Raw genomic sequence first — 14,278 nt, 5'->3', positions numbered from 1 at the left:
GGAATGTTCTTAATGTTTTCTCTGAATACGGTGTTGGTGCCTCAGTGTCCCCTAGGCAGTTCTTAAGTATCTGGGAGAGCAAAGAGCCAGTGCACCTAAATGCCTGATGCTCTGTCTCCTAGCAACTGATGGCCTGGGCCCCTCCCCTGCAAAGGTGCCAGCTGAAGGTGATGGAGACAAAGATCAGGTGATCTCCTGGCCAGGGAAAGGGGCTGAGCAGAGAGGAGGGGCTGGAGGGGTTTTCAGTCTGGAGCTGCCTGGGGACGAAGAATGAAGTGCGGACCTGGGGGTCTTGCTCACTGACCCCCAGAATGGACCCGGCTGAGGGGTCCGGTTCGCTGTATCTACAAGCTCTGTTTTAGACCCAGTTCCTGTCATCGAATAAACCTCTGTGTTACTGGCTGGCTAAGAGTCACATCTGACTGCAAAGTGGGGGTGCAGGACCCTGTGGCTTCCCCAGGACTCCATCTGGGTGGGCTCGCTGTGGGAAGCGCACGGAGGGGCAGAGGATGCTGAATGCTCCAAGGAGAGATCCAGGAGGTGAAGACGTGTGAGTTTCTTGCTCTGAACAAGTCTGCTCCAAGGGAGAGGAGGCTCCCCGAAGTCCTGACTGGCTTTGTGGGGAGCTGTTCCAGAGCATCGCCCGGTGACTCCGTGACACCTGCACCCTGGAGAAGATGCAGAAGATGCACATGTAAGGTGAGGTGGTGGCCTTGGGGTATAGAGAATAGGTGGGAGGGGACAATGGCATGAGAAGAGGGGGTGGGGGGAATGTGGGACATGCAGGGCTGCGGCGACCAGAGAAAGAGGCAACTTTCCCAAGCTCCAGGGCTGCGGCTGCCAGGGAGACTCCCTCCTTCCCAGCCCCAGCCTGGGGGCTGCCACAGCTGGGGAGAGAGGGCACATCCATTGCATTAGAAAGGTAAGCCTACTGATATTAAAATATGGAGTTGTGTGCTTTTATTTGTACAACAAAAAAAATTTCATTCTTAAGGCTTGTTTATATAGCGCTTTTATCCAAAGCGCTTTAGAATAGTTAGCTAATGGTACAAACAACATTTGGAAAGATCACTAAGTGGTCCCTCCAAGACCCTCAGCAATTTTCAAGTGGTCCGGGGGGGGGGGGGGGAGTTTGAGAACCGCTGAATGAGCTGATAATACCAAGGTTGTAGATGCTTGTGGTTGCAGCCACCTGTGTAACCTAAATTCAATATACTAGGGATGGAGTTCATAAAAAACACACTAGGAAAATTCAGACACTGAGAAACCTATTTCTTCCCATAGTACCAGTCATACCCACAAACTGGGGCTCAGTCACTAAAACAGGCTCATTACATTACAAATGCTGATCCAAGTGGAAGTCCCAGTGCAGAAGATATTTAGAAGTTCAAAATGAAGGATTGTTCTGTGCAGTGTATTTTTCATTTCCTTTACCAACCCCTGAGAAGAGTCTACAGGTCCCAATCCTGCAAATGCTCAAACACAAGTAGACTCATTGATCTCACAGAACTACTTACGTGTGCAATAATTTGTACAATAAAAAAGATGTAAGGGACCTGTTTTCCCATCTTGAATTCTCCTCCAGGGCAGATTGGCAGAGGCCCTGGGAGGGGTTTTGCCTTCCTCTACAGCGTGAGGCACTTGCTGGAGGATTCTCTGCACCCTGAAGTCTTTAAGCCATGATTTGAAGACTTCAATAAGGGCTTGTTACAGGAGTGGGTGGGTGAGATTCTGCGGCCTGCTTTGTGCAGGAGGTCAGACGAGATGATCATAATGGTTCCTTCTGACCTTAAAATCTATTCTTCGATATACATTCTGGCTTTCTTACAAGAAAATTATATAGCTAAAATTAAGATGACAGCCTTGATGAAATGCTAAAAACATTAGCTGTGATAGAATGAAGTGTAAAAGACTTACCACAAAGGGCGTAGGAACGTATTTTGAAAACAAGTATACAGGTACACCTTTTGCAAGCAGGACTGCTGCGGTAAGCTTTGCAAGTCTATTGAACAGGAAAAATATTCAATGAATCCTATTATCCACAATACTGTTCTAAAAGCCCCAATCCAAAGAACAAGTACTTTTTCTGCCTTCTCTCAAGATGTTCTTATTATAGAATCATAGAAATGTAGGGCTGGAAGGGACCTTGAAAGGTCATCTAGTCCAGCCCCCTATACTGGCGCAGGACCAAGTATACCTAACTAATCCCGATAGGTGCTTTGTCTAACCTGTTCTTAAAAATCTCAAATGACAGTGAGTGTCTAAGGAGCTGCTAGAGACACAAGGCAGGTGGGATAATATATCTTATCGGATCAACTTCTGTTGGTGAAAGAGACCAGCTTTTGAGCTTATACAAGGTCTTCTTAAGGTCTGGAAAAGGTACTGTCACAGCTAAACACAAGGTCGAACAGATTGTTTCACATAAGAATTAAAGGTGAAGTGGGCAGCTAACACCTCAAAAAGACAAAAGAGGGTTGGTTAGTAGGTTACAGATTGCAGTAATAAACCATTCGTCCAGTATCAGAGGGGCAGCCATGTTAGTCTGGATCTGTAAAAAGCAACAAAGAGTCCTGTGGCACCTTAAAGACTAACAGATGTATTGGAGCATAAGTTTTCGTGGGGGAATGCCCACTTTGTCAGACGAAGTGGGCATTCACCCATGAAAGCTTATGCTCCAAATACATCTGCTAGTCTTTAAGGTGGCACAGGACTCTTTGTTGCATTCATTCAGTGTCTTTATTCAGTCCACGATTATTCTTGTCTAGTAAAGTTATGAATTTAAGCTCCCAGGCTTAAATTCTGAAGGTGTTGTGAAGGTTTATTTTGATGAGGAGGACTGATAGGTCAGATATAGAGTGATCATTTTGTGACAATTGTTCACTCACAGATGATATGGTGTTTTTGTCTTAACACTTTTCAGTGTGAGTTCATTCAAACAAGTACTTGTCTGGTTTCACCCACGTAGTTGCTGTTGGGACATTTAGTGCACTGGATGAGATATACCATGTTGTGAAAGATATGTGAAGGACTCATGGATCTTGAAAGGTGTGTTTGAGGGAATGGGGGGAAAGAGAGAATTGATTGTTGTAGGAATGGAGATATGTCTCAGGTTTTGCATCTGTTCTGTCAGTGTCTAATGCCACTTTGAGATGACATGTCTTGGCCTGCAGGGAGCTTGCTTCTGATGAGCTTAATAAGGTTGGGTGGGTGTGGGGGGGGGGGTGTTGACTGAAGGCCACAAAAAGGGGTTTGAGAAAGATCTTTCAGGATGTGGTCATCACCAAGTATGGGCTGCAACTCTTTGATGACACCCTCTTTGTGTTCCTGTGTGGGGTGGTAGGTAACAACTCAGAGCATAGGCGCTGGCTCCGTGGGTGCTCTGGGGCTGGAGCACCCACGGGGAAAAATTAGTGAGTGCTCTGCACCCACCAGCAGTCAAGCTCCCCCCCACCGTGCCCCACCTCCCCCTCAGTACGCCACGTCCCTGCTTCTCCATCTACTTCCCAGCGCTTCCTGCCTTGCTGCTGCCAAACAGCTGTTTGGCAGCGTGCTAGGAGGGAGGAGGAGGAGCAGGAACGTGGCACAAACAGGGGAGGAGGCGGGGAAGAGATGGGTCTGGAGCGGGGATTTGGGGAAGGTGTTGGAATGTGGGTGGAAGGGGGCAGGGGCAGAGAAGGGTTGAGCACCCATCAGCGGGAGCAGAAGTCGGTGCCTATGACTCAGAGGGATGTTGTCTGAGGTTCCCATAGACTATTTGGGTGGCCTGTTCCATGATGCTGCTATCTACTTCTCTAGCAGAGTGTCCTCGTGTGACCGGGTCCTGGGGTACAACCTTGATTGCAGGACCACGGATGTCCTCCAAACCCACCAAGCTGGTTTGTCCCACTCACTGTGATGCTGATGTCAAGCTACAAACTTCTGAAAGGCACTACACTTACACAGACATCCATAGGCAGGGACACACCCAACTACTGTGTTACACGAATGATCTCACAGCCACTCATGAACTAATACGGAGGTGCCAGCCAATTCCCCCCAGCTCCAGCCCAACACCCCAGAACCGTACCGTCTAGCAATTAGTTCACCACTTCTTCATAGGAAAGTGGACATGCACCAGCCCTTGTAACCTAAGCCAATTTCTCAAGCACTTTAAACAAACTCATTGGTAATGATAAAACATTAAAGTTAATTAACTACAGAAAGATAGCTTTTAAGTAATTATAATGCAGTAGGCATAAAGGTCAGAAATAAATAGCTACCTTAAAAAATAAAAATGCTTTTTAAATCCTTGACTTTTAGTCTAAGCAAGTGTTGAAGCAAACAGCTTTTCTCACCATGACAGATGGTACAAGCTGGTTACAAGCTGGTTACAGTTCCTCAATACACAGGCTGGGACTACCTTCCAGCCTGGAACCAAATTTCCCCAGTTCCAAGTCTTTGTCCTTCAGACGTTCTTCCAGGTGTTGAGTTGGGGAGGGGGAGGGGACAGAAAGAGGCTAAGTCATGACGTCAGTGTCTCTCTCTTATATTTTCTTCCAGTTTGCCGGAATGATCTTTGCTGTGACGTGGGTTAGTCCACCCCTATGGCATACATGCCTTCTCCGAGAAGTCTTATTATAACAGATTGTGCGTTGATGAGCCATTAATGGCTTCTCTTTATTATAAGAAAGGCTGGCTGTGGGTGTTCCCAACCTCATAACGTACGTCAGTAACATATATAGTAATACTTCATAAATTCACGTACAATGATAGCACATACAACCCAACAGTTATTATTCAACTCACAAGGTATAATTTGTACAAAACACACCATAATATCACAGTGGTGAATATGGGGGTTCCAGGTGATACTTTGAGGTACAGAGTGTCATATCTTATTTGAAGAAGGTGGTTTAAGGGCATGTCTTGGACTTTCTCCTTGGAGCATATTCTGAGGTACTTGAGTACCTGGCTGTAGATAACATTTCTTGGTGTGGGGGGGATGGTTATTAGATCTGTGAAGATAAGTATGGTGATCCATAGGTTTCTTGTATATAGTGTTTGTAGGGTTCCATTGCTCAAGTTGATCATGGTGTCCAGGAAGTTGATACTGCTTTGGGAGCATTGTAGAGAGTTTCACAGATGGTTGTTGAAGTTATGGTGGAAATTTAGGTCATCTGTCCAGGGGATGAACACATCAATGTATCTCAAGTACATCATTGGTTTCATGGTGCCTTTGTCCAGAAATTCTTCCTCGTGGTGACCCATTAAATGGCTGGCATATCTGGGAGCCATCCCAGTATACAAGGTTTGAACAAAGTGTCTGTTAAATGTAAAATGATTGTAAGTGAGGATGAAATGGATAAGTTTGGCAATGTATTTGAGGTGGATATCTGAGAGTTGTTCATTGGTCTTGTAGATATTTGAGGCAGGCAGCAATGCAATCAGGGTTACAGATGTTGATAGATAGGGAGGTGACATCCATGGTGACATGGACAGTGTTCTGAAGGAGGCTGTTAATGTTATGGAGCTTCTGGTGGAAGTTGGCAAGTCCTGGATAAAATCTTTGTGTGGAGAACTGTTTGAGGATGTTTTTTGTGAGTCCTGATATTCCTTCAGTAAGAGTGTCTTAGCCAGATAAGATGGATCTGCATGATTTTCCTTATTTGTGTATCTTGAGAAGCATGTACTAGGTCCCTGGAGGGGAAAGGGTTCACAAAGGGTGAGGCTGTAGAGATTCTCTTGGAGTTGTTTGGAAAAGAAAGGATTGAATGATATCCTTAAACTCCTAGGTGAATAGTAGTGTGCAATCTTCTTTGATTTCTTTATAGTAGGTGATGTCAGAGTTGTCGGTTGGCCTTGTTGATGTAGTCACTGAGGTTGAGAACTATGATAGCTCCTCTTATTTACTGGTTTGATCACTATCTTGTGGCTGGATTTCATGGACTGTATAGCTATCCTCTCAGCAGTGGAGAGATTATGGTGGATGTGATGTTAATGATTTCAGGCAATTTTTTTCCTGAAGCAATCAAAATAATGATCAAGTATGTGGTTTCGTTCTCTGTGAGGAGTCCAGTCAGATGTTTCTTTTTTCTTATGACTATCGGTGGGGACATGGTAGTTGTTGGTGGTGTAGTCTTTGTTGTAAAAGAATTCTCTAGTTCTCCACATTAGTATGGTATCAGGTTCTGTGATGGAGCAGACGATCAGTCCCTTTGCAAGTACAGAGAATGTGGCTCTAGTTAGGGGTTTTCTTGATAAGTTGATGATGATAGCGTGTCGCTCAGCATCCACGTGATGAGTCCTGGTGTCTCTCTGAGATGGTCTTCTGTGGGTTGTGGAGTTGTTATAGTTGGGTCCCCCTTTTTTGTTGGATGGCTGTCAGGTTTTTTTTATATTTTGGGTTTCTTGCATGATCTCCAGGCAGGTTTCCTTGGTCATCATTCCAGTGTGTGGGAAGCATGTGATGATAAGTAAGGTCCCATGGGAATCAAGACTGAGGGGAAAAACAACTGAGGAGACTTGGCAGTTTTTCAAAGAGACACTATTAAGGGCCCAAAAGCAAGCTATTCCAATGGGTAGGAAAGATAGAAAATGTGGCAAAAGACCACCTTGGCTTAACCTGTATTCTTTGCATGACCTACAATAAAAAGAGTCTTTATATAAATGAAATGGGAAACCAAGGTCGATTAACACGGCTACGGATTAGCGCAATAACACGGGAATGCAGGACAATATTAGAAAGGCAAAGCACAAATGAGCTCAACTAGCTAGGAATAAACGGAAACAAGACGACATTTTCAATAACTAGAACCAGAGGAAGACAAGACAGGGTAGGACCACCTGTTCTCAGTGAGGAGGGAGAAACAGTAACAGACTCTCTCCTCTCTCTCTTCTCTTGCTCTCTCTCTCACTGAGACAGCTCTCTCTCCTCTCTGAGTGCTTATGGGAAGGGGTAGGATTAGAGCTAAAATAAAAAGAAGAGCATGTTAAATCACTTGAAAGGTTAGATGCCTTGCAACACAGGCTGATGAATGGCATTCTTAGAATACTCAACGATAATAGAGGAGGTATCTGGAGCTCTAGCTATTATCTTTGAAGTCATAGCGGAAGAACGGGAGAGGATCCAAAGACTCGGACCCAAGCGCACCCAATACCTGGGTCCTGCTAAAAAAGGACACTAAAATACAACCCGGCAACTAGAGACCTGGTTATTTTCTAGAATTCTGTGCCAGGGAAGATAATGGAAGGGCAAGTATAATTAATAAAAAATCATCTGCAACACTCGGAAGGTAAGACGCTAAGGTAGTGATAGCCACGCATGGATTTTTTAAAAGAAATAATACGTGTCGAAAACAATCTGATAGTTTCTTCCGATAGTATAACGAGTTTGTGGAACGGGAGAAGGCGGTAGATGTGTTTTATACTAGACATTTAAGTAAGCATTTTGATATCCCGTCTCGTCATGAGTTATTTATTGACATAAACTAGGCAAATACAATTTAGATGGGCGTACTATAAAGTTGGGGGATAAACTGGCTGGATAACTGCTACTCAGAGGTGTTATTAATGCTCCAATCCTGTCTGTAAAGGTTAACAAGTGGGGTTCCCCGGGGCTTTTATGACCCGTGTGTCATAATATCATCAACGACTTAGTGTTGTGCATAGAAAGTACGCTTATTAGTTTGCGGATGTACCAAACTGGGAGGGATTGCAAACTGCTTTGGAGGGACAGCAAAATCAAATGTATCTGGACAAATTGGAGAAATGGCTCTGAGTAAACCGATGCAAGTTCCAATTAAGGGACAATGCAAATGCTTCCTTAGGGAAGGAACAATCAGTTTCCACACATACAGATGGGAAAAGATGTCCTACGACAGGAGATACGGCAGAACGAGTTAGAGTAAATCATAGTGGACCAACAAACAAATAGTTGAGTCTTAGTGTGTACTGTTGCAAAAAAAGCAAGGTGATTCTGGGATTGCCATTACGAATTTTGTGTTGTTAAAATCTATCTGAGGAATTAATTTCTTCCGCTCTACTCTGCACTAGTTAGGCCTCAATTGGAGTAGTGGTCTTCTGGACGCATTTTCAGAAAGATGTGGAGAAATTGGAGAGGCGTCCAGAGAAGACAACAAAATGATTAAGGTCTTGAGAACTGACCTATGAAGGAGGCTGAAAAATTGGTTGTTTGTTATGGAAAAGAGACGACTGAGAGGGAAGCAGTATAGCAGTTTTCATGTATCTAAAAGGATGTCATCAGGAGAGGGGAAACTTGCTTCACTTACCTCTAAATGATGTATAAACAAGAGCAATGGAGCTTATCACCAAGGAGATTATAGATTGACATTAGAAAAAGTTCCTAAGTCTGTCTAGGGGGTTGTGACCTGACAGTTAGGAACTTTTCCAATGGTACAAAACCTAAAATTCTCCTGCTCACTGGGAATAATTGCTAGGTAGGTTGTGGATCTCCCATGCTCTGTGAGATATTTAGAGTAGTTAGATAATGTCTATTCAGGGATAGGCTAGCCAGTGATTTTTCTGCTCAAGTGGGAGGTCAGGGGACTTAACTCGATACCTCTCGAAGGTCCCTCGGTCCTAGGTCTTATGATACATGATTTCTTGTTTGAGTAGGTCCTCTGGCAGATTGTGAGTACCAGAGAGATGTATCTTCCGTTTATTTCTTGAAGTCTTCTGCAGAGCTGGTTTCAGTCTTTGAATTTTTATGTTGGGATCAGAGGGTCTATAGATATGACTTCCTCTAGAGATATTGTTTTGTGTTTTTGCATTGCTAAGAGATCACTGTCCACCTGGAGTCTCTCGTTTCTTTTTCTTTTCATGTTGTGATAGGTTGTGATATACAGCATCTATTTTACATAATCTTGGAATGGATAAGAGTTTTCCATGCCTGTTGATTTCTAATTCACTCTAACTCATTCGTGTGTATTATAAACACACATACAGCACTTCATTAAATCAGCCTATTCATATGTTCAGCTTTGATGCTAAATGTAAATGAATATAACAAAAAACCATCAATAAGTCCACGTGAACAACTAATTCATGGTTCCGATATGACATTTATGTAACCCTCTTATAGTCTCCACTTCGTCTACTGTTTGCCTTTTCACTAACTGCGACATACTATAATCAGATTGTAAAAAACTCTCATTGATTGCAGTCTCTTTGTCATTTTATTAGCTTGTAAAGCCCCTTGTAATCACATCGGCTGTCAAAAGACATACATAAGTTTCAAGCTTCCGTGTTTTTGAGAGCCATTATCTGATCACAGAAACACAATCTAAAGTCCGTACATGTTTTCAACGCAATTCCTACATACAACAGCCTTTTCAAGGGGTAAAATAGATCTTCGGAATAACCAGCAGAGTTGGCGTTATTACGATTCTGTTTAAGCAGTTTAGTGATTCCGATAAAGTAGATCAATAAACTACTCCTAAAAATACTTCATTACCAGCACACTTTCTTATTCCCATCCAGTTCTAAAACAGCTACAGAAATCACACAGTCAGTTTTTATGCTCAGACCTACAGAACGAGACTTTAAATTAGATCCTTAGGGCTAGGGGAAAGCTTTGTTCAACTTCAAACAGTTTCGTTGTCTTGACAACACAAGCGACACTTCACAGGTATTTAACCATCGATCTATTTGCACTTTGATCATTACAAAATGCTGGGGGAGTCCTTGTAGTGGAACAAGCGGTATGAAATCTTAAAGATCCATTACCATGCTTACTTTGTTCACTTTGACAGTGACAGTATAATTTACTATTTTTAATTCAGTAGGATAGTCTAGTAAGTGTACTGTCACAACAGAATAAATGCTAAAGCAAGATGCTACAGTATATGCAAACAGTTCGAGGATTAATGATCGTTACACGAATTCTCTCTGCATTTTCAAACCATATATTATCCAAGTAAAAAAAAAAAAAAGACAAGGATAGTAAATCAGTTTTTTAAAGTAGTCTACTAGCCTGGCTGAGCTATTTTAGTAAAATCAGCAGCATTAAGCATGTTTATGTTTGTAGAAATTTGGATTTTTTTAAGCATGAAATTAGAAAAGAGAGACTCCTCTAATTTGTTTGAGTGTGTTAATGCCTGCATACTGCTGACACAAATCAGTGTCTGATGCTACAAGAGGTATCACAATAGTTACATAGAACTGAAGGAGGAATTACTCCTTTTCCACTGTGAAAGTTTAAATCAGATGTGTAGTCTGACAGAGTCAGGACTACAGTTTTGCAATAAAGCTCAATACAGACACACTGATAACCAGTCGTGCAGTTTTTTTGATGTATTCAAGTTAAAGGTTTAGCATTTTTAGTTCCCTTTCACACTTAAGTCTCAAACACATAGTGATTTCTGCATCATGTGACTGTCTTACTGTTTAGAGTGCTTGTGCATTTAGATGTTATACTCTTTGGGGGCAAGGACTGTCTTTGTTATCGGTCTGTACAGCACCTAGCACTAGCGGTCCATGACTAGGACTCTTAGGCACTATGGAAATATAAATAGATAATACACTAAATTCCTGATTAATTCCCCATATGAACAGAAACATTCTAAGCCATACTTAAAATTCTAGTCTTTCAAATGGAATCAATCCTCATACCTCTTACTGCTGCAGCTGCTTGTCACCTGACCTCGTGTGTCATATCCAACAACGAAGCCTCTCTGCCTGAAGTCTGAAAAACACCTCTCAAGGTATTTGTACATTCCCTGCAGCAAAACAGAAGCATGAAGAGTTAGCTCCATTATAGTGCACACAGCTCAAAGATCACTCTATTTAGAATTTATTGTGCCACAATAATGGGAATAAGACTTTTGCTTCACTAGAACTGGGTTAATGATAAAAAATGAGTACGAATAAGCATTGGTTCAAACAGACAGAAAATCTGCTTTAATGACGTTTGCAGTACAAGTATATTTTTGTTCCTAGAGTGTTTACAGAAGAGAAAGGTTGCAGATACCCATAAGAATCTAGTCAGGGAGCAGAAACAGATGACCAGACAGAATGGACACAAAATTAGGTAATAAATCCTTGAACCAGCAAATACTTGAGATTAATCCACAGGATGAAACATGCTCAAACCATCTGTCAGATAATTGTAAATAAAGAACCAATTCATTAAAGAAAAATCTGAATAATTCACACACACAAAAGGGCTACCTTTGTCACATAAATAGTTCACTTAAGTCTTCATGCTTGTGTTTAGAGCACAATCTACGGAATAGATAATGTACTAGCTCTCGCTTCTTAAGATAATTATCCTTTCAACACTGCACATTACTTTAGAAAATGTGATAATCTTTCATGACAAGTGAATTTACACACCTATCCCAATGGTGACGCACTTATCTCATAAGTGTATTTAGTTCACCCTGTTTATCTTTAATAGGCTATTTACTACTGATAATGCTAAAATTAAAAATATGTCTAGCGTGGTCTGAATATTAAATTGTTTGTGGCAATTATTGCTATGCAGCAAAGGTATCTAGGAGCACTGATGCATCCAGTCAGCACCATTTTGAATCCCAGTGGTGAGAGACCCTCTCTTAGAATGACAATGTAAAGCTGCCAGTTCCAAAGTGTTTTCTATATCATCACCATCTTATTGGATCTAGGTAGAACCAACTGGTTTTCTCAAAGCTTCCAGTTTCCTTCAGACAGTGGAGGATATGGGAAATGCACTGCCTGCACTAGAAGACAGAATGGTTACTTACCTTATAGTAACCTTGGTTCTTCAAGATGTCAGCTAAAATGCATTTCCAATTCTAAATGACTGATAAGCAGAGGCCCATTTGGAAGATGGGATTGAGGAATCCTGCTTGCCACTAACTGCCTTACAAAATTCAGGTATGTGGATGTTTCTAAAGCACACTAGTGGAATAAGCTTTGATACCAGCCAAGCGATAGCAGCTGAAATGCACTGTAATCCATTTAGGTTCAGATATTATCTTGGAAACTACTTGTCCCTTAGAAGCATGAGAAATGGCAACAAAAAAGGAAAGGAAGTGCCTGAAGGGCTCTGTCCTATCACAGGCCTAAAAACCATCTAAAGTGGAGGAATTTCTTCTCCACTGGAGAGGAATGGTGTTTTGGAATGAAGACAGTTAGATTGGTTCAAATAAGTGTGACAAGTTCAGAAATAAATTTGGGATGAGGTCTCAACGACCACCTTATCTTTACGGAATATTGTGTGAAGGGTCAGCCATGACAACTTGTAATTCGGTGGCAGGGGTGTTAATTTGAAGGATCGGCAGTTGACTCCTGGAGAGAGGGAGAGAAGATTCTTTGGGTGGCTTCTGTGAAGAGAGGAAACTCCACTAGGTTCTCAAACGCATAGAATGTCCCTTTCAGCATAAGAACTAGGAAGGTTACTGACCATTGTTTTGTTTGTGTTATGTCTAGTCAAGTTAAATAAGTGTACTGTTATCAAACCAAGCAGTTGGAAGTGTCGTCAGTTGGTGGGTTTTGGAAGGATGCTGCAAGACCCTCAAAAACAGAATTAGGAAAAACAGCCAAGATAACCTAATATTTATAGGCACGTAACCTAAGAAGATTAGGGAGGTAAAAAGGCGGCACTAGTGATCCACAGACCCTGATAAATACGGTGTGCGCTCAGGAAGGGGAAGGTCATGACAAGAAGGTTTTATGTGTAGTCTCATGCCCTTTTGGGACACAGGTCTTTGTATATGGAGGTGGTCCAGGTATACACTGCACCCTGTTCCTTATGCATTGATGATCAATGTCTTTATAGGCGGTAGTGTGGAAATGGGTAGCAGCTGGTTTGACCATCTGTTCGGAACTGACAGACTGGGACATTGGAGTAGAACTGGCCTGCTTATTTGATGTTTTGCACTGTGATACATTGACCTTAGCCAGCCTTTAATGCACATAGATGAAGTCTGCTTAGTAATGTCACATATGTGCAAGCTAACATGTGGCTCAGAAATTTGTGGCAGATTTTTTCTGTGGTATCAATCATCTGGACAGAGCAAAATCTGTACTTGGGGAAATATATTTTTGCTGATTTTGAATAGATTGATGTTTCTAAAAACTGATACATAGGGAGATTTTTCATAGTTTACCATGCGGCTCAGCTGTCTGAATTCAGCCAATCATCCAGATATGGAAAATGTGAATGCCATCTCTCCTTACATGATCTGCCACAACAATTAGGCATTTTATAAAAAAAATTTACTGTGGAGAGACCAAATGGCAGCACTTTGTATTGGTAATAACTGGGCCCTACTGCGAATTGTAGATGATCTACCATGGATTGAGATATGAAAGTGAGTGTTGTGGAGGCAGCGAGCCAAAAACCAGTCTTGAGTATGAATAGAACATACAGCAGCAAACATCACCATTCTGAATCTCAAAACTGGATCAGACAAGGCTCCCTTTTCTTCTTTGGAATAAGGAGATATCAAGAACAGAAAACATCCACTGAATTCCAAAAGGGTACCTCTCCTAGGGCTCCTAGAGGAATCAGAGAAGCCACTTTATTTTCATGAGAAGGATCCCTGAAGAGGGATGGGTCGGAGGCAAGGACCAAACTGGATGGAATAGTCCTATTAGACAACTTTCAGCACTTTTTTTACTGCAGACCAAGCCTGATGGAAGAAAGCAAGACAGTATCCAAAAGGCAGTATTTGGGGATTACTTGTCTAATCGGTATCAAACCTGCTGTCTGAAAAGCAGATGAAAGTTAACCAGAAACTGAGAAAGATTGTCTCCTCCAAGAGAAGCTCTACTTCCTTCCAGGTGGGTATGCAGAAAAACATTGCTGAGGATATGCAGGTGTATTCTGTATAGATTGCTCTTGGTATTTAAAAGCTTGCAATTTGGGGTAGAGATGTAGCTATCCAATGAGCAAAGTGTAGCCCTGGTGCTTTTTAAGGAATGTAACTTCATCTGTATGTGCACATATAAGGGTCTGTGCTCTTAAATGGTAAGTCTTCAACTGTGTTTTACAGCTCCCAAGAGATTCTAGAGGCCTGTAACCATGATTCTCTGCACAGAGTCTTCACATAGTCAGGGATCTATGGCTGCCTGTACAGATGCTTTTACCACAAGCTGGCCTTCAGCAATGATGGTTTTTAACTCTGGATTCCTGATGTTCAGCCAAGAAGGGGACACAGTTATCCGATTTAGGATAGGGCATTTTGTAAATAAGGCTTGTGTCATAAACAGATAGCTAAGGGTTAATGTTTCTTTCACCTGTAAAGGGTTAACAAAAGGGAACCAAACACCTGACCAGAGGACCAATCAGGAAACC

At 42.1% G+C, this 14,278-nt stretch overlaps 1 protein-coding gene across 3 annotated transcripts in view; it reads right to left on the bottom strand.

Moving 5' to 3' along the window:
- PGM2L1 (phosphoglucomutase 2 like 1) overlaps positions 1–14,278 on the bottom strand; it is a 105,810-nt gene that overhangs the window by 29,005 nt on the left and 62,527 nt on the right. For all 3 annotated transcript variants that reach the window (XR_012655070.1, XM_075061835.1, XM_075061834.1), the window contains 2 exons: positions 10,609–10,715; positions 1,918–2,002 (listed from right to left, as the gene is read on the bottom strand). Coding sequence is in view for 2 of the 3 variants with exons in the window: in XM_075061835.1 (XP_074917936.1) it covers positions 1,918–2,002; positions 10,609–10,715 (192 nt within the window). In the remaining variant the exon portion in view is untranslated. The remainder of the gene's footprint in view (positions 1–1,917; positions 2,003–10,608; positions 10,716–14,278) is intronic.

This window comes from Chelonoidis abingdonii, chromosome 1 (genome assembly GCF_003597395.2).
Source record: "Chelonoidis abingdonii isolate Lonesome George chromosome 1, CheloAbing_2.0, whole genome shotgun sequence".
Classification (NCBI taxonomy): domain Eukaryota; kingdom Metazoa; phylum Chordata; order Testudines; family Testudinidae; genus Chelonoidis; species Chelonoidis abingdonii.
Note: the sequence above shows the minus strand (reverse complement) of the source record. Positions and strands in the feature narration are given on the sequence as shown.